At 39.8% G+C, this 24,322-nt stretch overlaps 1 protein-coding gene across 1 annotated transcript in view; it reads left to right on the top strand.

Moving 5' to 3' along the window:
• Window positions 1-24,038, top strand: part of LOC120530490 (proprotein convertase subtilisin/kexin type 4-like) — a 55,471-nt gene extending 31,433 nt beyond the window's left edge. The window contains exons 7-15 of the mRNA XM_039754921.1: window positions 1,422-1,594; window positions 6,577-6,766; window positions 9,714-9,730; window positions 11,279-11,379; window positions 13,242-13,345; window positions 15,141-15,258; window positions 15,406-15,585; window positions 21,660-21,784; window positions 23,958-24,038. Coding sequence (XP_039610855.1) covers window positions 1,422-1,594; window positions 6,577-6,766; window positions 9,714-9,730; window positions 11,279-11,379; window positions 13,242-13,345; window positions 15,141-15,258; window positions 15,406-15,585; window positions 21,660-21,784; window positions 23,958-24,022 — 1,073 coding nt within the window. The 3' untranslated portion in view covers window positions 24,023-24,038. The remainder of the gene's footprint in view (window positions 1-1,421; window positions 1,595-6,576; window positions 6,767-9,713; window positions 9,731-11,278; window positions 11,380-13,241; window positions 13,346-15,140; window positions 15,259-15,405; window positions 15,586-21,659; window positions 21,785-23,957) is intronic.
• Window positions 24,039-24,322: the final 284 nt, after the last annotated feature.

The following is a 24,322-nucleotide window of genomic DNA, read 5'->3' as shown; positions in this document are numbered from 1 at the left end:
TCTGTTTATTTACAAAATACTGTGTGAATTCAGGGTAAGCATTTTCATAAGAACAGATGTAATTACATTTACTTAAAAATAAATCAAGCAATAACAAAATAAATATGTAATACTGCAAAAAAATAGATCTGATCCCACCACATATCTAATTATTATTAACTAGCCAATATACCTGTCAAGACAGGTAATAGAATCATTTAAGAATGCTTGCTGTCTCTTGCCTAACATGTTCCCTCCATATTCACATGTGTTTTACATATATGTATTTGCCTGACACTTTTAACCCATGCAACTTACAAAACTTATGATACAATTGCTAATATTTCTGTGTGGTTTTCCACCTGGAGCACAGACAGGTGAAGTAATTGGCTCATACGGTGTCAGTAGCAGGACTTGAACCAACAACCTCAGGGTTTGAGGTGCGAAATCCCAAGCACTACGTCATACTGTCTGTCTGTGAACCTCTCACTTCACTGGCTCTCCTTTTCTTGACCCTGCTTCTTACACTCTCCATATTTTCGAGGCCCCTTCCTTGCCACCTGTCTGGTTTTATACTTGCAAATCTTTGAGGCTCTCTCAGCGTGCGCCTTTAGTCCTTGTGAGTCTCGTACTTGCACTTTGTTTTTTCTATCAGGGGTGAGAATGTAGCTGTGATCTCTTTGCCAAAAATGTAAAAAGTTGGCGAGGTATCTCTAGCCTAGCGGAAGGTAGGTATGCTCCAACCTCAAACGTTGGCACTGTATCTGATCGTGTTCAGCTCCGATGGGCGAGCGCCCCCCGCGTGGGGAGAAGAGCATGTGGTCCAAAGAGCTGGTACCCTCTAAAACACACACAGCTGTGATTTTTCCCTCAAAAACCTCAAACTAAGTGGAGGCAAGGTACAGTCCAACACGTGACTAGAAGTACAGCAACTTGAATGGAGGCTGGCACGTGAGTGAGGAGGGCCTCGCCCGGCTCTCTACTCTAGAGGTCCCACCTCCTCATGATTTGCACAAATAAATTGGTGCCGCAACCAATGTATAATACTTAGCATGATGAGAGAATTTGCAAAATCAACAGGAATGGTCAAGGCAATTATAAAAAAAAAACCCGATCTAAACCATTAAGTACTTTTCTTGTGAAAAGCAGACAGAAGTACAGACAGATGTTGGATTTTACTTACCTGTATATAGAGATGTAGACTTCTTTATTCTTATACTTTGAAAAAGAACATTCATTTGCTAACCATACTTGTCTGGCAGAGAACATTAGAACAATCTAGACGAGAACAAGCCATTCAGCCCAACAAAGCTCACCAATCCTATCCACTTAATTCTTCTAAATAAACATTCAAGTCACGTTTTGAAAGCTCAAGAGTTTAAAGAGTTTGAAGCTGCAGCTGTATGCAGAAAATAACATGTAAGAAGTGTTTTTCCCACTAGGAGTGCGGATGATTGATGGCCTTGTTACAGATATTATGGAAGCACAATCATTCAGTTTGAATCCACAGCATATCCACATTTACAGTGCAAGCTGGGGACCCGAGGATGATGGAAAAACGGTGTCTGGTCCTGGCCGTCTGGCGAAAGAGGTGTTCCTGAGAGGGGTGACATACGTAAGTAGCATCTTGAAAATTAGACTACCACAGTCTTTGCCGATGAATGGAACCATGAATCTGTAATGTTATTCCATTTGTTTGCAGTCCCACCTGCGTATATTTATTATGACTGGTGTTGAATCCATGTGCACTTAGATCAGCCATCAGCTGGCCATTAGCGATGAGCAAAACAGGCAAGCTCCATTCTACATAAAGTTTTGCATAACTCTTGCTAAGATTTATTACATGGATTTTTTTATTAATTGCAATTGCAAAATTCAAAACTCACTGAAGAGTTTTTGAAGTTTTAAAGGTTTTTATTTTGGTGAAAAATAAGGAGCCATGCTTAATAAAACCTAATTCATACTTTCATATTCACAAGTGCTTTTCTCTTAAGTTGCATAAAGCAGATAATTCAAACCACACCAGTTCTATTTATGCCACTTGTTCAAATTCATTTCACAGGAGATTATTTTCCACAGTCTGGCTGATATCTTTAATGAATGTGTGTGACATATCTAGTCTTGCTGATCGGACATAAAAAGGCACAAGGTGAGGCAGAGAATACCATGCCGCACTGAAGGAGGGAGATGTGAGCCCAACAGGTGCTCATTGCTGCTGTTCATCTACGCAGAGGCGCCAATAAGTTAGCGATATCCGAAAGTCAAGTGCACTGCAGTGGTCCATTTGTTTTTATTTTTTGTTCTGACTGACTGCCAAAATGGAAGATTAAGATTTTTAAAACTAAAGGAAAATAAGGAGGACTTTTACAAGAAAGTGACAGACTTTTGTGGAGAAGGATAGACGCATGGACTTTATTTACAAATAAAGGAAAGATCATAAACGGTTCTCAATTTTATAATAGGATCAGACTAAGAAAAAAATAATCCAATATTTAAAAACAAAATTTTGACCTTAAATAAAATATTCTTTTGTTTTTCTTGTTATCCTTTTATTGAACAGTCTGTATTAAAATTTATTAAGGCATCATAATTTAAAGCTTTTAAAAACAACTAAATATTTCAAATGAGGTCAAAATTGAATTTTTTTTGTATACCACTCAATACTTTCATTTGTATTAAATGAGTATGAATTGTGGAATTGCAACAGCAAATTTAGAACACATGGAGGATGCACAGCAAATGCGCTCTCTCCGCTCTCTGTCACCGATATAAATGTAACGTTCTTTCTTAGCCAAATATGTATCTTACCTATGAGTGTGTAAAATATGCTGATGAGATATGAAACATAACCAGCAGTAAATGTTGGCCAAATGAATAGTGAATAAGCTACTCTTTGGGGTTCATATATTTGTAAATCTGACCCTGAAGGAGTCAGTGCCTCACCAGCCATGAACCTCACCGCACGTCACTGGATTTATTTGAGTGACTTGTTTCACTAATCACTAGGATAAATAAATGGTTTCCTTCCTCATAATTTATGTTGCAAAACACTAATTTTCACCGACAATTCAGTTTAATGTGAATCATTTTGCTAATCACTATTGGCCACTACCATCCACTAATTTCGCTTAATCAGAAGTGTGCAATATCCTCATTTAAAAACCATCCTTGTTAAAGTTGATAGTAATTCAGTGCCAGACTGGCTTAGCATTTTCTTGTTCTCAGCAGATTCCAATTCAATTCTATAGTCACAATGGCTTTAACTGGAAATTGTAAATTGGCCTAGTCAGTGAAGGGTGTCAGCTGTAAAAGGAAATAACAGTAGAAAAGATGGTTGGAGGGGTACAGCACTTTGGCTGTGTAGACTTCATCAGGCGTGAGACTGAAAGAGCAGAAATGGTTACTCATGTAGGCTGGGATGGAGGAAGCAAAACAGAGGGAGACAAACGAGTTAACCAAAACAGTGAATACGTAAAACTGAGATTAAAAGTGAGGAGGTCTGGGAGCTTAGTGTACTCCATTTTTCTTTGAAAGGTGTCTTCAAAACTCTGTGAAAGAACACAAGTAGAAAGATCAGTGCAGCTGTCATCAAGGAACGTGAAATATTGCACAATAGGCTTTGGTAGATCTTTGATCTTCAAGGCTCCCTTATTCAGGAAAATGGAATTGATATAAAATATCAGTAATAATGAATCCAATTTAATGTATTTAATGTAATATTAAACTGAATTTCTTTTATAAAGTATCCAGTCATCCACATAGGTAAAACAGGGAGAGGGCGTGCAGATTGTTTCAGGAAGCAGGTTTGAGTTGTTAAAATCAAGATATCCTGAAGCTACAGCGGAGCATTTCACATGTCTCACGTCAGGTGCACTGATCTCCTTGTTTGTGTTCTTTCACCAGATGACAAAGACAACTTTAAAGAAAAATAGAAGACAGATAAACTAAACTCATCATCAGGCTAGGATAAGACATTTCTCCAGGACTAAATGACCTGTTAATCTGTTAATCTCTTCCTTCATCTTCTCTAAACATCTGATTTTTGCACTCCATTTTCACTCTTTTGACCCTTCCATCTACGATGGACTGGTGCGCTGTCCAGGGTTTGGTCCTGCCTTGCCCCCTATGGTAGCTGGGATAGGCTCCAGTAGACTGTTCTGGACAAAGTGGGTTAGAAAATGACTGACTGACTGACTGATCCGCCCATGTTTGTTTTGTCCTTCTCCCCTATACAGTTTTTTATCCACAATCTACAGTCTACAACATTGTTTTTTCAACCTTTTTCCATGTGTGCCCCATTTTTTCATATTAGTTTTTATGGTGCCCCCCTAAAGTATTTTATGCACATTTTCATATTTTTGATTATATTGAGATCTACCCAACAACACTAAAGTTTAATTTGGGAATGCACTATTGGCAGAAATGCTCAAGTCTGGAGCAGACTGGGGCATCAGTAATATTTTTTATCATCAAAATATACAGTCAACACATGTGACACATCTCTCTATTATATAAAACAATCCTGCAATGAGACAAGACTTTTTTGAAGAGATTTTTTGAAGTCATGCCCTTCTCTCAACCATTTTCAAAGAAGACTACGGTCCTCTCATCTTTCATTCATGTGAATGCTTTTGTCCGACACACTTCCTGCGCTCTCAGCTCTTATAAATTTTAACGTTTTACTCACTTTAAGTTCTCAATTAAAGATGTATTATGTCCAAATCTTACTGAAGAATTCCATCACGAATGATTATCAACAGATAAAATGAATCCACGGGCAATTTTAGCACCGAGAAATGATGAAGTCAAACGAATTAACGGCAAAAATGTTGATCGGTTACGCGGCAAATTGAATAAATGTGTATCAATGGACTGCTGAAACAGTTAATGATGATCGTGCGGAAGATGAAAACATAAACTTAACAATATTCCGAACAATATCTACAACTGTTAACACCGTCTGGTCTTCCACTGCGTGTATTACTGTAGAAAGAAAGGTTGTATCCAAGAAAGGTAATGTAGTACATCTTCCGAGGATAACATTAGAAAACAAAAGAGATCTTGATATGCTATTCATATTAAAACATTAAGTTTCCCATTAGAATAGCTTTAGCAAAGACAACAAAAAGGTTGTTTTATTTAATAGAGAGAAAGAAACAAAATTCAATCACAGGCAGTTATACATGGTATTGTCACGATGAAAGTCCAAACACAGAATCGAAATTCAATGTAATATTGATGATGAAGTTTTACAGTAAAAATGTAAGTTTAAAAAGTATTTGCATGTTAATTTCAAAGCCAAACAGAACAAAAACGTGTAATGCAACAAATACCACTAATGCAACATGAAACATAATTTACTTTCAAATTATTACGTTTTACTATTTTTTAATATTGTTAATTACTCACTGTAATGTAAAATAGTTAGTTATATTACACATATATAATAATTCCCATGAAAATAAAAATCTGTTTAAATTGTACATCTGCATCTCCATGCGCGAGCTGCAGAACTACAAAGAGACTAGCGCGTAGTGCAGGCCCAGGGGTGGGCGAGTGAAGTGAGCAGGGGGCTAAGTCCTCTAGTATAAAATTAAAATCCATGTGATAAAATATACCAAAAATTCAAACATTTCTTCGGTTTTCATTAAATTACAGTTTTTATTAATTCTAATAATTCCACATTTTAAATTATTCCATTCTATAAAAATAAAAATTTAAATACAAAAATTATAAATACTCATAAAGAATACTGTCACTTCTTATTTCTAAAAACAATAACTGACATATTAGTGATTACAGAAGTTATAACGGTAAGAGAGAGGAATGAACTTGAATTATGATGTTTGCTTATTGGCGGACAGGCCTATACAACATGTCTAGATGAGTCTTGAAATGATAAGTGACGCCACTAATTGTAGCACTCCTTGATTTAATTGAATCAACACGATGAGTCACAAACTGGTGCCTTTATCTTTATTCACGTCTCAAACTTTACATTCTTTATTAACGTTGTTATACCGTCACAAGCATCGTGAAACTATGAACAAAAAATATAAACATGAGCTTTTTAACATTTTAGAAAAAAAACAGAATAAATGAATAAATGAAACAACATTTAATCAATTGCATACCTGGCTCCATTTACCAAGGGTGCAACAATTTTAAAGATTACCATGTTAGAGGTCAGCATTTGCTTTCCGTTATTTCCTCACAGTTTCTCCACACCTCCAGTATACTACGTCATTTCGTCCCCTATGTGCAGAATGATTTGGCAGTCATTTACACTAATACCACAGAGCCGATTGTCAACATACTCTGTGTGATTTTTTTCTATCATAAACAGTTGCAATAAAGAAGTTTGTTTCAATAAATAGCTTCTACTTCTATTTCCTTTTTTTTCGCTCCGTTGAGAAACACTGACCTACAACCTACCACCTTCCTCCCTTTTTTATTAGGGTGGTAAGGAATAATTTTTACTCTGTACTTTTCCCTCAACTAGTTTAGTTTGTATGGTAGATCTGATGAAATGATACCTTGCATCATTACAGAGGACTAGCAGATAGTTAAGGGACTTGTTTTTTTTGTGTTGTGCAGGGTCGGAATGGCCTGGGATCCATCTTTGTCTGGGCCTCTGGTAATGGGGGGTCCCTATATGACAACTGCAACTGTGATGGCTACAGCAGCAGCATCTTCACCGTGTCTGTGAGCAGTACCACAGAGGCAGGGACAGTGCCCTGGTACAGCGAGGCCTGCTCCTCAACTCTCACCACTGCCTACAGTGGAGGTGACAGAGGCCAACGCAAAATCGTAAGAGCCTTTCTTAACCGAAATTTGTGTCTAAGAACTCCTTTTTCAGTACATTCTTGACTGTATGTTCATATCCTTGTAACAAAGATGAGTCTTCTCCAACATGAGCTTGGCTGATAGCATGGATAAGTAAGTACTGTAAGAGTTTGGTCAAATCTAGGCCATAACTTGGAAAAGTCCAGACGCCTACAAAGTGTTCTATCAAGATGGAAGATAATGGAAGGCCATGAAGACTCAAGGGAAAGGCCAAAGCTAAGACAAGCTAAGGTCAAAACCATTAAAAATGACAATAGGTTTATCTAAACCCAATACCTAAACCAAAAATCAATGTTGAAGTAACAAGAAAAGATCCATGGTTACCCATGGTTAGGTTATACACTGTAGATTGATGTCTGGAGTACAGTTACAAAGCTTCAGTGTTCTGAAGCTTGTAAGTCTTGAACAATTCCAAAAATGACCACTAGAGATGGAAATACTATCAAAAACACTGGCTAGTAACACATAGGGCCACGTAGAATCTTTATAAATGAAAAGAATTATCAATACAAACATGCTATATAGTACAAAAATCAACTCAGAGGAGCACATAGGCAAAAGGAGTTTCCTAAACAATAAAGACAATCCGATAGCAAAACGTTTCAAAACAGTAATTCAATGACAAAGTAAAATAAAAAAAACGGAGCAAATAGGTGAAAATTCAAGAAACCAAAAAAACACAGCAAAATCACAAAGAAACACCCATCAACTCCCAAGTGCATTTTTAATGCACCATAAGGGACTGTGGGCTGACCTCACCTTTTATGGCTGAAAGCTGTAGTTTTCGGAGATGGGCAGGGGACCCCACCCCTTAGGCAACCATTCATAAAACGCAAAGAATGTAACAGTAATATGCATGGGAAAAAATCAAAAACAAAGAATAATGCAAATAATATACAGAAATAAAATTTAATACAAACAGACAAATTAAAAATGAACAAAGAAAACACAGAAAAATTATCTGAATCCTAGCTAGTGGGAAAATCCTTGCAGAAACACAACAAGTACAAGTCAAAAAAGGTTATGCTTAAGTTTTATAACTCATTAGTGAGCCTCACATGGAGTACTGCCTGAAGTTTTGGTGTCCAGAACTGCAATGTATGAGTTATAAGGAAAGACTGAAGGAGTTGAGCCTTTTCTATGTAGGCAGAGATTAAGAGGTGACATTACTGAAGTGCTTAAATTTATGAAAGGGTAAGAACTTCTGATTGGATAAAGCATTGCTGTTGCTGTCGATAACAGGCTTGTAGGTGGCATAAGATGGTAAGGGATGCTTAAATAGAGCAAAGGCTTACATTTAAAGGGCAATAACATTTGAATATAGAAGGCCCAGCTTGCTGTGTCAACAAAAGGAACATGCCATTAGAAGTCTGTTCCATCCAAAGTTGCCTGGATGAAGACACCAGCATTCAAAATGACTCATTTTTAGAGTGTTGACAAAAGAGTGAATCATTTCTATTTCAGAGTCTAAAAACAAGTGCCAACAAGACGATGTCAGCACCTCCTAACATGGACGAATTCAGACTGCATTTCAAAGTGTGGATCACACATCACAGCTTTAATTAACAGTCACAAACTTGTTAAGCGTACAATTTGCGCAAATGTCTAAAGGTTTATCTTTAACAGAAAACCACAGACACATAGAATAAGTTACCAGGTATTGTGGTGTAGAGTAAGACTTTAGGGACCTTCAAAAATTAATTTGTTGTTTCTCATGAATTTTGGCTGTAGCAACAGTGAGCCATTCCTTGCAATGCAATGCTCAAAATAGTAACGCTACTAAAACAAGGGAAGCAATGACAAACTAAGGATAAAAAGTAAGCAAAGCTTTAAAATCAACATCAAAATTTTGATTAATTCTACATAAATTAGCACAAAATAGACAACCACTGGTTAAATCCACCCCTAACCACCTCCCTATTCTCTACTGCATTCTCTGCAAGGCTCATGTGAAGTAGTCTTCTTTTAATTATCACTAACACACTTTACTCCTTTCCATTTTAAACATTCAACCTACTTTATTATTATTTCGTCAATAAAAAAATGTGTGTGATTTTGTCTAGTTGTGGACTGGCACCCCAAGCTGTCTGGGCAGTCTGTTGGACCCATATTGAAATAAGTCATTTTTTAAAATGATTGAATGAATAATTAAATTTTTTCAAATGTGGAGTTCTGTTTAACACTCTGAGCCAGTCATTTCTGAATGATCCTATAAAAAAACATTACTTTTTTTCCAAGTCGGCCTCAAAAATTAATTTAGTTAACCTCAAGACGAAACATAATACCTTGCATTAGTAACAATTTATTAAGAAGACCTCACAAAAATCATAATCTACTCTGTGTAATCTGGAAACTAGTACTTGCAGGTGTAATTTATGATAGGGACACCAAGCACATGCCTCGAGCACTTTGTACCAGTTTTATCTCCAGCACTTTTCGGCAGTGGAAATTCTATTCACATTGAAAAGTTAAAGTGAAGGCAATGTAATATCGATGGACCTATCAGGTTACGCAATCTTCTGAATTTTTTTCTGTTAGTTATGTTAACCACCTTTTATTTTAAATTTCCCACTTGTTGTCTAATAGATTCACTCATATGGCTATTCAGTGGTGTTTAGTATATTAGTTCTTCAGCACTTGTGGTTGTGTTCACTATGTGCTCTAGCTGATATTGGGTGATGTTTGGATAAATAACGTAAAATCACAAGGTAAGTTGTTAAGACCTTCATAGCTTAACCAGGGTTCTTCCACTGACTGGGATTCAAGTTCATGTTTAATGCATCTTTTGCTCATTTTTGATTTGTTAATTTATGGGTTTAATGTTCATTCTGTATTTTTAGTTTTGTCTGTGTTGCTATGTAGCCTGTGTTATGTATCATGTGTTTCAGGGGTGGTTCCCCAAGTGGTGGAGCCCCCTGCCAAGCACCGTCAATAACTGCCCTCTGCACTATAAATCCAGAGGGTCTCCCATAATTCTTGTTGGTTCATTTTGAAAGCACTAGGGAAAGGTGTGTTTGACTTTGCCTCGGGATTCTGCACTGGAATGATGTTTGCTGTGGATTGCCTTGACTTCTCTGGCAGTTCCTTTTGTGCTCTCAGTAGCCTCCTATGCTTCAAAGCATTTTTTCATGATGGTGTAAGAACAGAAACACAAACAGAAAAAGTTTTGGGGGTCCACCCTGTATATCGTGAGGCAAAAGTATTAATATGTTATCACGCCAAAGTTGTCTCATAAGACTGAGTCCCAAGCAGAACAAAAGAAAACTTGTGGTGTTGGACTTTTATAAGCGGTTGGCAGGAAGAGGCACGTCTGTGAGGGAACTGGTGGAAGTGAGCTCAATAGGAGGGCATGGTTTGGAAGAGGATGCAGAAGTTGATTGTGGTTTAACTGGGTTTCCCCTCTGACGATCTGTAGAAGAGGTAGAAGAGACACTAGTGCACTTCATCAACCCCAAACTTGGCATCTTACCCTCAGTTAAACCCTTTGACTGCCCCCTATGCACACGTGTGTAACAATAGTAATCCACTCCCTACAGGGCAATTTTTGGAAGTGTTTATGGGACTTGAATGTTTTTGGGACTCAAGCGAAGAGCATGTTGTTTCTTGTGTCACTTTAGCAGACTGCTGATTTAGTGTCCCATTGTGGTTTGGTCTTCTACTCACCACTTAATTTTAGTACTCATTTCCATCTGTTCATTGTATCGTTATTTCCTTTTGCCTCTTTTTTCTGCCTCTGTGTGAAGTGTGTGATCTATGCAACACTGGTAAAAGCAGTTCTATGTATGCCTCTCACCTACATCACTGTGGAGGGCTGCATTAAAAAAAATCAGTGAAAGTCAGTGTCAGCAGCTCCGCCATTACCTAGTGTTTTCTTTATCCTTGTTGAGGATATGCACACTTTTGATTTTTTAAATATGAATTTAAAAGCAGATGCATACAGAGTTTCAGATAGGAACTTTCTTTTTCTGTAAATGGCACACATTTCTCTATAAGTGAATTACAATTTATTTCACATTTATTTCAGTGGCTTTTGGTTTCCTTGTTCACCTCAGAAAGAGCATCACTTGGGTTTTGGTATGTGGCATCACCCCTTTCATCTCTTTCATCTCGCGGTTTCTTTTAAGTGTCTTCCATGATCTTCATATGACGATCAAGTCTCAACGCCCTAGTGTTTCCCTCCAGGATTTTTTTTTTATAATACAGAGAAATGTATTCATATTATTATATGTACCCCCTACAGTTGTAATTTTTCGATTCTGTCTTGGGATTTTTGTTTCCATCCTCAAGGAAATGTATGAATGACAGTAACAGTAACTGATGTGCTGCTTTCTCTTGTTTTGTATTGGCCTAATACTTTTGTGACATTTTTAATAATTTAAAATTCATTTTCTGATCCTTGCCTATGAGATTCTTACTTAATGTAGGCTGAACATGATGGCTTTTTGTTTGCCAGGTGACCACAGACTTGAGGCACCGCTGTACACAACGACATTCTGGGACCTCAGCTTCAGCCCCGCTGGTTGCTGGTATCATTGCACTTGCACTGGAAGCCAAGTAAGTGATTTCTTCAAGGTGCCACAATGACTATTGATCCACCTACTATTAACTTCAGCCCTGTTTTGTTGCATAGGGTCCTATGAGACCATATTTTCCCCTTTTATAATCTTCATTATGAAGACTTTTCCAAAACACCTCAAATCCAATACACTTACCAATCTGTGGTCAGATTCTGTACGTTAGCATTTCCTGCACCCTTCCATTCTATATCTTTAACCTCACAATATGATAGTGACAGAACAGGCAGGAGAATGAGCTTCACATTTAATTAATTATGTATTATAGGTAATATGGCCAAGTTATAAGCAAAATAAAATGAGTGTGAAAAAAACACCATTGCAGTTTAAGAAGCAGTGCTTCTTGCATCAGTAGTCCTGTCCTTTTAGTCTTGTATTCTGGTGAGGCTGCAAGGAGTAGAGTTAGCGATGGTGGATGAGTTTAAATACTTGGGATCAACAGTACAGAGTAATGGGGATTGTGGAAGAGAGGTGAAAAAGAGAGTGCAGGCAGGGAGGAATGGGTGGAGAAGAGTGTCAGGAGTAATTTGTGACAGACGGGTATCAGCAAGAGTGAAAGGGAAGGTCTACAGGATGGTAGTGAGACCAGCCATGTTACATGGGTTGGAAACGGTGACACTGACCAGAAAGCAGGAGACAGAGCTGGAGGTGGCAGAGTTAAAGATGCTAAGATTTGAATTGGGTGTGACAAGGATGGACAGGATTAGACGTGAGGACATTAGAGGGTCAGCTCAGGTTGGACGGTTAGGAGACAAAGTCAGAGAGGCGAGATTGCGTTGGTTTGGACATGTGAAGAGGAGAGATGCTGAGTATATTGGGAGAAGGACACTAAGGATAGAGCTGCCAGGTAAGTGGAGAAGAGGAACCTAAGAGAAGGTTTATGGATGTGGTGAGAGAGGACTTGCAGGTGATGGTGTAACAGAACAACATGCAGAGGACAGAAAGATATGGGAGAAGATGATCCACTGTGGCAACACCTAACGAGAGCAGCCGAAAGAAGAAGAAGATTCTGGCTAACTTGGTCTCGACTACTACATGGCATTTGAATGGAGAATTGAAACGGGACACATGTCTGTCTCAGTATGGCTGCTAAGATAGTTATCTTAATCATGGAGAAATGGTAATTGAGAGAGGTGGTCTTCTCTTCAGATGGTGAGAGATAAAGAGAGACTAACTTATACCATTCCTTTCACAAATCCTAGACCAGAGTTCGCAGGAAACTCCCTTGTTTCACCCAGTGCTATTTTAGCCACAAATCTAATTGAAATGACTAATAGATTAAGCTAATAAATTAAGTCAATGAATCCCTTCCTGGACCACTCACCAATGAAACCACTCATGCCGCCACTTACCAGTTCAACTACTTTACAGCATGAGTGTAACAGTCACTAATGAAGCAGCTCCTGCAAGCTCAACTCCCGAGTCAAGCATTCTGTGTTGTACCAAGCAAACAGGAAAGAGGAAATAATTAAACTATAAACCTGATCCATACAGTCTTTTCCTCATCAATAAAACTCTAGGGATAGAAAACTGGTTTGTCCAGCTTCCTAACTCTTTAACATTACAAATAAAGACATACAAAATATCACCTTGAATGCTACATATCACTTATTTTACGCTCCATTACAACCTAGTAGTAACTTCAGCCCCCAGTTGCATTCTGTTTGTAGTAATGAAGGTCATCCCACACAAGCTCTCGCCAACTTTTGGGCAGGGCGTGCTTGTACAAGGGAATGGTTGCCATGGAATTTACTGTCTAATAGGGGTCTCTCTTTAGGTCATTCTGTCCAACATGTCATTTTGCAACTATTGAAAGAGTGATTGCTGTGATTTTCCTTGTAGTCCTGATTTAACTTGGCGCGATGTGCAGCATCTTATTGTGCGAGCTTCGAAACCTGAAACGCTGACAGCAGATGACTGGGCCACCAATGCAGTTGGGCGCAAAGGTAATTTATGATGAACAAAGAAATGTCGTGAAAAGTCCATTTTTTTCTGGAGACATGATGACATGGAGACATGTTCTTCATGATTTACACTTGCTGGAAACAAAGAGAGTAACAAAGTGGCAGATGCTCTTGTTGGCTTGAGAGTGGTGGTAGAAGTCAAAAATGCTCTTTGAACACTTAAAGGCCTGTGATATAGTGATGGTGCTGGCCAGTGGCATGGTGTGGTTTCCCTACTGGGAGGTGTAGCCAGTCATCCTGGTTATACAATATTTGGTTATATATTTTTTATAACATTATGGTGTCTTGCTTGTAACATGTTTGGATCTCTTTTTGATGTTTTGGATATGAGAATTCCAAGTATCTAGTTATTTTTTTTTTACAAATAAAATATATTTATCAAAGTATAAATTTTGTTGCATCTTCCTATGATGCTGTTTTGCTTTTTTCCCATGGACATTACCATTTCTTCTCAGTTGATGTGATGTCATAGATGCAGCAGTACAACGGTCAGTCTTTATACTTTTGCAGTTCCCGAGGTTGATAGATAAATCTCAAGACTGCGAGTGTTTTTTGTAAATTTTTACTGTCTGGCTCTCAAAATTTTAAATGACTTTTTGACTTAAGATTTTTGGATTTCATTGTGGCTTTGGTATTTAGGAACTTTCGTGTGGTTTTTTTATTTGACTATGCAGTTTTCCTGATCCTCTCTCTAAATACCTCAAATCATCAACATTTTAGAGACAGTACAGTCAAGCTGATGGTTTTCATTATTACACATATGGGATTTCAAGCAGTGTGCAAAATATCTCACAGTACTCTGAACGTATTGTTACTGCCCAGTGTTGTCTGAACACTGAAAATACTATGGAATACACAATAAATCAGCTATGGAGGGTGCTGATACTTTGGATATGTCAGTCAGTCATTTTCCAACCCACTATATCCCAACACAGGGTCACGGGGGTCTGCTGGAGCCAATCCCAGCCAACACAGGGCACAAGGCAGGAACAAACCCCAGGCAGGGAGCCAGCCCACCACAGAGCAAACACACACACACACTAGGGACAATTTATGACCACCAATAGGAAGAAACCCCAGGCAGGGTGCCAGCCCACCGCAGGGCACACACACACACACAACAAGCACACACTAGGGACAATTTATGACCACCAATGCACCTAACCTTGTATGTCTTTGGACTGTAGGAGGAAACCCACTCAGACACGGGGAGAACATGCAAACCACGCAGGGAGGACCCGGAAAGCAAACCCAGGTCTCCTTTCTTTCATGCTACCACTGCGCCACTGTGCTGCCCTACTTAGGATATACAAATCTTAAAATACTATGGAATACACATTCTTCACAGCCTTGTTGGGAGCTGGGGTGGCCACCAGGGGGTGCTGCATGGGTCCCTGAGCCGGCCTGGACAACTATACATCCCTGTCTGGAAGTGCAATCAGAAACAGGTGATCAAGCACCTGGAGCACTTTAAGGTGGGCTATAAAAAGGGCCAGCAACCACCACTCGGGGCCAGAATCTGGAGGAAGAGGACGAGGTTGCTAAAGAGGAGTTGTGTTGCCAGAAGGGTGTGTTTTGTGTTGTGTTAAGTGCTTTTGGGACTGTGTGTTGCATGTGGGGTTCACGGGGAAGATGTGCCCCACAGGTGAAGAAAATAAAGTCTGTGTTTTTTACACGTGCCTCAGTGTTAGTCTGTGTCGGTTCAGGCACTATATAACGTCTTTATCACACAGTCTTATTTATATTTCTTCTTTTTAACCAATGGAATTCCCAAAAGTGAGCCACCACTATGGATATGGTCTCCTAGATGCCGGGATGCTAGTGGACTTATCCAGAACATGGAGAAGAGTGAAACCCCAGAGAAAGTGCCTGATTAAATCTTCATTGCTGCCCCAGTGAGTCACAATGCCTTTGGCGTTCAATATCCATGTGTGTACAATCATCTATGATTTGTTTTCACTGCGAGAAGAAACAATACATCACTCAGTTAGGAAGTTCATTCTTACTTTGTTCTCACTGTGAATGATGTCTTTGTTTTTCAGAAAAATCCCAAGGCGCATGGTGGTGCTAATGAATGTTTCGGGCTGCCAAGGGTCAAAAAATTTTATTCGCTCACTAGAACATGTCCAAGTACAGCTCTCCCTGTCCTACAGCCGTCGTGGAGACCTGGCCGTCACCCTGACCAGCCCTGGAGGGACTAGATCCGTTCTGGTCACTGTCAGGTAAGTGTCAAGTAGCATCTAGGATGAGAATTAGAGCACAGGACTGGACATGGTAGGAAGAGACCCCATAGTGTAGCGCTAACTTGTGAATGCACAGGGCTACTGAGCAAGCCCTGAACCCACATAATTTCAAATGGACCAAAGTGTGAGAAAAGAAAGGTTTTAATTATAACAAAAGTAATACGCTATAGAAGGGTACCAGTAGGAGTGGGCTATGAACCGAATGATCCAGAATACTACCGATATGGATTTAGGAAAAAAAGGCATTCTAAAAAGTATTGGAAAACTTGCAAACACATTTAATAGTTAAACATATCCCATCACAAAATGAGCAAATCTGTGCGAGCAAAAGGAAAAGGGAGATATGATTTGTGTAGGTGTGTTTGTGTATTAAGTCTTTTTGTGAACTGTGTGTAATAAGCAAGCCTACCCTTTAACGAATATTAACCAGAGTGGTGTGCAGTTTAATCTTGTTGATGAGTCAGTGTTGTCTCTGGCTGCCTAGATTTCTGCATTGGCTTTAGCAGCTTTGAAACTGTATATGCGGATTTAACACCCGCAGTTTGAAACAGGAAGACAGGATGGGAAAAAGCCATTTCTTGTCCTGCGTTTACTGAATGGCGACTGAGTGAGAGAAAGAAAGAAGCAGCAAATTGATTGGTTCAAGCCATAGATGCAAATACTGTTGTGCAGAGTAGAGGAAAAGAGAAGGAACTGCAAGAATACACATATGACAATAATGTCACTGAGTTTGATACCAAGAGTCCTAACCGACCTGACACCAAAACACAAATGCCACAAGAAGACAACTTTATGTAACATTGAAAAATATGTTTGATGACCGTAAAAAACATAATAATAGTAGCTTCATATGCAAAGTACAAAAAAGAAAAAGAAATCAAAATTAAAAACAAAATAGGGTCATGAGAAGCCATTTGTGCAGAAGAGCATTAGCAAGCATTTTGACAGATAAGATGTATACCTGTACGCACAACTGATCATGAATTCATTTGTTATTCGTCAAAAAATACATTGAGTTTTAGAAGGATATTGTCACAAGAACGACACAAAGGCATTGCAAAGATTTGGGGCAGCCACCCATATAATATTTCCTGGCTGCAAAAATTCTTATCACGAACAGACATGTTCACACAAATGAATCCAAAACAGAACTGATATACCAAAGGCAAGATGGCGGTTTTATAGGCCAGTAAGGGAAGTGATGTCATCAGGGGCTTCATGTATAAATGGTGCGTACGCACAAAAATGTTGTGTAAGTCGGTTTCCACACTCAAATTGTGATGTATAAAACATAAACTTGGCGTAAAGCCACGCACATTTCCATGGTAGCTCCAACCCTGGCATACGCAAGTTCTGCGCTCGGTTTTGCAAACTGGCGGCACCCAGCGTCAAAGCAGTGCTACTGTTCCTGGGTGATTTCCCTTTCTTTTTTACACCCACAACGGTGGCTTTATCAAATACACTGAAATTAACCGCATATTGTTCATTAGTTTACTGTAAGGCATCTGATTGTATTTAACCTGTAACAATGTAATGGTCCATGGAATGGCCAAACTATTCTAAATACCATAGCTGCTTTAGCGTTGTTACTCTCACTGCACCTTCGTCTTCTACTTTCAGCTGCTCCCATTAGGGGTTGCCATAGCAGATCATCTTTTTCCATATTACTCTCATTGCACCACTCAGAGCAGCTGATTGGAAAGAGAATTACCGTTATACAGAATCAAGCAGACGCTGCCTCAGTCACTCGCTATTTGAACTACTCTCATCCGACATACGCTTCAGAGCCTTTCCTGTACGGACGTCGCGGTTCAGAAACAGTTTCATTCCAACTCTAAACGCCCTCAATCAGTCCATCAAGTGCTCCTTGTAGAACAGTTTGTACTTACAAGTACAATTAACTCACTGTAAACTTGCAATATACTTGTAGTTATAATATTGCACAACCTGAGCCACTTTATAAAGCGCATATTTACATATGATGACAATATCATTTTTAAGATGAAATGCAGCAAAATGTTTTTTACATTATACAGATAAAATGTTAACATCATTTAAATAATCTATATTGTTAATAATTAAACATGTGAGGACACAGTGGCACAGCGTAGGATAATTCAGGGATTGTTCCTGCCTCGCGCTGTATTCTTTCTGGGGCTGGTTCAACATTGGATGAATAGAGGGATAGAATAATTAAACACGTACTACGAAGATATTTTCATGTTCCTTAAAAGTTTTGAAAAATTGGCGTTCTAAGCTTACAGATGGCTTAACGTCTGTTACAGAGCTGATTATATGGTGATTGGGTATTTGGAGAAAGAAAAGAAAGGACAAGAACTGGAGGTTAGTACGTTTGAAACAGACAGTACTGCTGCAATAAATTATTTCATCAAAGGTCGTGCACGGCACAGCAAGCATCATGCGTGAGACATGAACAATCACTGCGCCACCGTGTTCCCATGTGTAATAACATGGGAGACATGTGACAATGCGGGTTCGTGGCATGCTCCCATCATCTGTCCGGGAGCCGTTGAACCCTGCACTGTCGGTAATGTTACAGATGAACTCGGCAGTGAGGCACAACAAATAGAGCAAGGTGATGGTGCAAAATGTGCAAAAGTGCTTTTATTAAAATCAACAACAAAACAATGCCCAAACAAAGTGCAGTGTATCAATTTCCATAAATCTTATAATAATAATAATAAATAATAAATAAATCCATAAAAACAGTTGTGAAGTGGAGGTTAAAAAAACACAGTAAAAAAATCCTTTAAAACGACAATGAGGTTTAAACAACGCTGGAAGCAGTCCTTTAAAAACAACTAAGCCTGGTGTCTTTTATTTGGCGGCTCCCCTGCTTCTCCCATCTGGGCACCGCAACAGGTGAGTCTCCATACCAGCAGCTGGCCTTCTCTCCACTCTACTGGTCTGGAGTCCTCCCGATCCCTGGCTTTGGCTGCTCCCTCCCAGACCAAGACTTAGGTTACCTAACGACCAGGGCGCTCATGTCAGGGAATTCACCGCCCAAGCCTCCCAACTGCCGCTGCCTTCTCGGCCTTGCGCGACCAGCCATCCTACTGCTGGTCACTCCCGTTCCTCCATAAAATGCTCAGCGGGAGCGACCACTTCCAACTGCCCTAGGTGTTGGCCAAACACCCTTGTTAGGGCTCAACTGTCCAGCTGCCTGCCTGCAAGCCTTCACTTGCTTGCACCGGCTCTCTCTCCCCACTGCTTCCTGCTCTCCTGCAACCTCCGTCTTTCTTTTATCCTTCCTTTTTCTTCTCCTCCTTCCTAGCCACCTCACACTTCTATTTATGAAGAGGACGTGGCAGCTGTGGCAATCAGTAGCTCCCGGGAACAATTACAGATGTGGACGATTTCCCACCTATGCACGTAGGTGAGAAACGCCCGCATCACTAGCTCCCCAGGAACCACTTCAGCCAGACAACCACGCCCCCTCGCTAAGCCGCGAGTGCGGTGATTATTTATTTTAAAACTGGCCTCTTGACGTGAGCTGTGGACCCGCTATACCACAAGACACTGTGGACCCCGTGGAAGCTGTAGCAAATGCGAGAGTTATAAACAAAACTCAGCACCATTATGAACCATGCGGCACATCCTCTCTCTGACACACATTGAGGACCTTTACCCAATGAATAATTCAGCAGAAATGTATCAAGAAATGCTATGGGGGACCTTTATACCAAGAGCAGTAGTACACCTGCATAATGCCTCACTGTGACAGCCAAGTCAGAACTTTTCTTTCTTTTTAATTTTCTTGCTTTATAGACGTTTAGGTGTGTGTTCAGACCAAAGTGTGTGTATATTTCTCTTTCTTTCTTTCTTTCTTTGTATTTATTTATTTACTGACAGACTGAGGAGATCGTTCCTCCCCCACACTATGCAGCTCTTCAATTCCACCCGGGGGGATAAACGTTAACATTATACAAGATCATAGACTGTTATACCTACCTGCACCTTGCATTTTTTAACTTGAATTGTGTTTTTATCACTCTTTAATTAATATTGTTTTTATCAGTATGCTGCTGCTGGAGTATGTGAATTTCCCCTTGGGGATCAATAAAGTTATCTATCTATCTATCTATCTATCTATCTATCTATCTATCTATCTATCTATCTATCTATCTATCTATCTATCTATCAAGCCTCTGTAAAAATCCAAATTTCCCTTTGGGGACAAATAAAGTTCTATCTACCGCTGCATTCTGGTAGAGTAAGAGACAGTAATACATAAGTAAACAATATCATCAGTACCCTAAAGAATAAACAACAAATATCATTAGCGAACTAAATAAATACTGTACACATCTAACATTGTTACCTTTCTTATATAGCAACATTCATACATCTGACCCCGCCCCATTATGTTTCCTGGTCTGAGGTGTACTTTGCAGTGTTTTGCTCTCAGAAGCAGTTGTCAAATTAGTAAAAGGGACAAGAAACATTTAAGTTAAAGTAACTGCTCTCAAGGAAAAATTGACACTGTGAACTATATGTATTTGACATCAGACAGAATCGTTTTCTCTGTTTCGAGAGAGACAAGTTTGGAAATTCACCAATACATTTCAATGGAAGATTAAAAAAAAATCAAAAATCAGTCCACTTTCAGTGAGTTATTTCATGTAGACGGGCAGACAGACTGACAGACAGACAGACATGGCTATCACAGTAGGTGCTTTTCATGTTATTTGGGAGCCTTGTATGTAAAAAGCAAAACCACTGACCACTAACTACAGAAATTTATATAAAATTCAGTAATGTAAACTAACAGTATTACCAACTTCTGTATTACATTTTACAGAAACAAAATTTTAAAATGTTCTTTATTAGCAGGGTACTGGGAGCATTGTCCTTAGCCTGAGGATTTTGTTTCATTTGATGTGATCTTCTATGTTGTGTGCTCTTGCTAGTGCAATGTTTCCCTACCTTTTATGCTCTGGTGGCACACTTTTTGTAACCAAAAACATCCCAAGGCACACACACCCCACTATTCTACTAACCATAGACACATTGTATCTCATCATACTCAGCTGTCACTACCAGTGAAGCCGGTAAAAACAGCTCTGAAATCAGTGCTCAGAGACATGGCACTTAGTGAGCGCACTACTGGCAACTCCTAGCTATTTAGTCCCTTTGCCCACTCCTCTCTGCCTCACAGGCAGCTGATATGCACACAGTCCAGTGGTCCTATGAGATGTTCTGGTGACCACACACCCAGGAAGATGGACTCCAGCAGTCAGGAGATGTGTCTGAAGTGCTCTAAGTGCTATGTCTGCAACATAACGATTACATAGTTGCTTTTATGCCATCTTCTCTAGGCAGTGGTCTTGACCACCTGAGGAGGTTGTCCCTCTAAGGTTAAGATCCGGTTGCGGCTCAATATTATTTCCACAGCACACCTGGGTAGTTGTCACAGCACCACTGTGACACAGCACTCTGGTTGAATTGAGTGCAACCATAGGATATCTGATTGGTCTGATCCTGTCTGCTAGGGAAAGAACTGATGAGATTGTCAATTAAACAGTGCACATTGGTGTACAGATAATAGAAGTGCTGTATGTACAGTGGCTCTGAGTGATGTCTGTATACAATGTAGCAACATTTAAAATATGGTAAAAATGCAGATTCTGTGCAGAGTATGCCAGAAAATAATTGGAGTTAGTACTGAAATAGGACATACATTATTTGTATTCCAATATCCACGAGAACAGGCTGATGGGACATGAAGCAAACATGTTTGAGAGGTCCAGTAGGCTAGGGTGAAGTGCTCTCTGACCTGTGGGAACATCTGATTGGAACTTGGTTGTGGACCATCACCGTGGTTTCTAGTTCTTCTTCATTACTTTAATTGTCTTGACTGCTCATCTTGGGTTGCTTTTGCAGATTATATCCCTGCTTAATGTTTCATAGCACCTTTTTCTTTGCTAATTATTACATGACAACCTATCTTTTAAAGGTACAGAGAAGCAGGAACGCATAGATTCTAAACTGAGAAGAGTATTTTCAACTTTGGCCTTCTGTTTTTTTCACAGGCCATTAGACAACTCCAGAGATGGATACAGTGACTGGCCTTTCATGACCATTCACTCGTGGGATGAAGACCCCCGTGGTGTTTGGACCCTGGAGCTGCAGAACAAAGGCGACTACAGAAATAGAGGTTAGCTTTTCGGTTTATGCATTAAGAGTGTAGAGTTGGGCACTTGAAGTTGATACACCCAAGTGTCTTAAGTCTGCCCTCCACAGCCTGGTTGGCTAGACATAATAGTTACTGTGGTGGCCATGTAACAGATGGTTTTAATCAAACTCTTTTTATCAGCAACTGTCTGAAAGAATGTGAAGCATCTCTTCATGGTCTAATTGCTCCAATGAGATTCCTCTCCTGGACCTCCATTAACTTTACATACTGGTTGATAGCATTCTGACTAGAGAAGAACAAAACAATTTGCACAGAATTGAATTTGCAGTGAAACTTGGAGATTACTCTTCACAAACAAATGTATTAAATAAAAGGAGAAGTTCTGCAAACTTTCTTCCCATTTGCAAAAACATATAGAAATGTATTATGGTGCAGAGCGTGAGAAATGGGGTGCAAATAGAGAGCACTTACCTGCAAATACCCTATATTACCAAAAGTATTGGGACACCCCTCCAGATCATTGAATTCAGGTGTTCCAATCACTTCCATGGTCACAGGCTTATAAAATTAAGCACCTGGGCATGCAGACAGCTTCTACAAACATTTGTGAAAGAATGGGTCGCTCAAAGGAGCTCAGCTAATTCAAACGTGGTACCATGATAGGATGCCACCTGTGCAATAAGTCCATTTGTGAAATTTCCTTGCTACTAAATATTCCACAGTCACCTGTTAGTCGTATTATAACAAAACAGAAGCAACTGGGAACAACAGCAACTTTGCCATGAAGTGGTAGGCCACGTGAAATCAAGGAGTGGGGACAGCAAATGCTGAGTCGATAGCTATAGACCTCCAAACTCTGTGTGGCCTCCAGATTAGCTCAAGAACAGTGTGTAGAGAGCTTCATGGAATGCGTTTCCATGGCCAAGCAGCTGCATCCAAGCCTTAAATCACTAAGTGCAATGCAAAGTGTTGGATGCAGTGGTGTAAAGCACATCGCCACTGGACTCCAGAGCAGTAGAGACATGTCCTCTGAAGTGACCAATCACGCAGTCCGATGGATGATTCTGGGTTTGGCGGTTGCCAGGAGAATGGTACCTGCCTGACTGCATTCTGCCAAGTGTAAAGTTTGGTGAAGGGGGGATTATGGCGTAGGGTTGTTTTTCAGGGGTTGGGCTTGGCCCCTTATTTCCAGTGAAAGAAAATCTTAATGCTTCAGCATACAAAGCTATTTTGGACAATTTCATGCTCCCAACTTTGTGGGAACAGTTTGGGGATGGCCTCTTCCTGTTCCATCATGACTGTGCACCAGTGCCCAAAGCAAGGTCTATAAAGAAATGGATGAGCGAGTTTGGTGTGGAGGAACGTGACTGGCCTGCACAGAGCCCTGATCTCAACACCACAGAACACCTTTGGTATGAATTAGAGCAGAGACTGCGAGCGAGCCAGGCCTTCTCATCCAACATCAGTGTCTGACCTCACAAATGCTCTCCTGGAAGAATGGTAAAATATTCTCATAAATACACCCCTACACCTTGTGGAAAAGCTTCCGAGAATAGTTGAAGCTGTTAAAGCTGCAAAGGGTGGTGGGCCAAATCCATATTAAAGCCTATATATTAAGAATGGGATGTCATTAAAGTTCATGTGTGTATAAAGGCAGGCGTCTCAATACTTTTGCCAATATAGTGTATTTCAAGAAGTAAAATTGACTGATGGCTGATGCTGTTGTCTTGGATCAGATTACAGAATTGGGGAAAGTGAGCGTAGATGGTATTTCCTCTGCTCCCAAATGATCAGTCTCACCAGGAACCAGTGGCATGAACGTGCATACATTCAGTGTGTGAGGGAGATGAGAGTGCATAGAACTTCATGGAAAGAGAAGTGAAAGATAAAAGTGGTAGCAGCAACAATAGAATGTGGTCTATGGAGCAAACTGCAGAATAACACTTAGGGAGCAACACTCCCTGTTTTGAACCCCATACAACTTTAACACTGCCACCCCATCACCAAAAAAAAAAAAACTCATTATATGAATTGTGCATTTTGCAATCATGCCCAAAATTCATTTTTAGGGGTACGTTTGAGAAACTGCGAAATGGAACACTTTTACTCATCACTACTCTAATTTGTCTAAGATGGTGTTAAAAGCATTTTCTTTATAATCAACATAAATTGTTTTCTTCTTTGGATAATGCAGGTCTCTTGATTAAGTTCACTCTGGTCTTGTATGGAACAGATGAAGATATGGCAACACGCAGATAAGAGCTGATGATGATGGTGCTATTGGGAGCAAAACTCTGAAAGCTACAAGTGATCTTCTAAGTGCCAAGGTGGGATGCACAGTCTGAGACCCTGACATCTCTTAATTGTAATTATGTGAATCAGTGTTGATTCTCATTTGGACTTTTCATGCTTTTGATTGACCTCCTAACCTGTCTTGGCACTTGGTGTGTTCAGGTATTGCCAATGTCTTTAGCAGAGCAGCCTTCCCCTCTTCCTGAGAGCTTTTGGGATTCATTTTCTTGCTTGGTTGCCAAGAAACAGCTAGCTCCCACTTTCTAA

This window comes from Polypterus senegalus, chromosome 6 (genome assembly GCF_016835505.1).
Source record: "Polypterus senegalus isolate Bchr_013 chromosome 6, ASM1683550v1, whole genome shotgun sequence".
Lineage (NCBI taxonomy): Eukaryota > Metazoa > Chordata > Cladistia > Polypteriformes > Polypteridae > Polypterus > Polypterus senegalus.
Note: the sequence above shows the minus strand (reverse complement) of the source record. Positions and strands in the feature narration are given on the sequence as shown.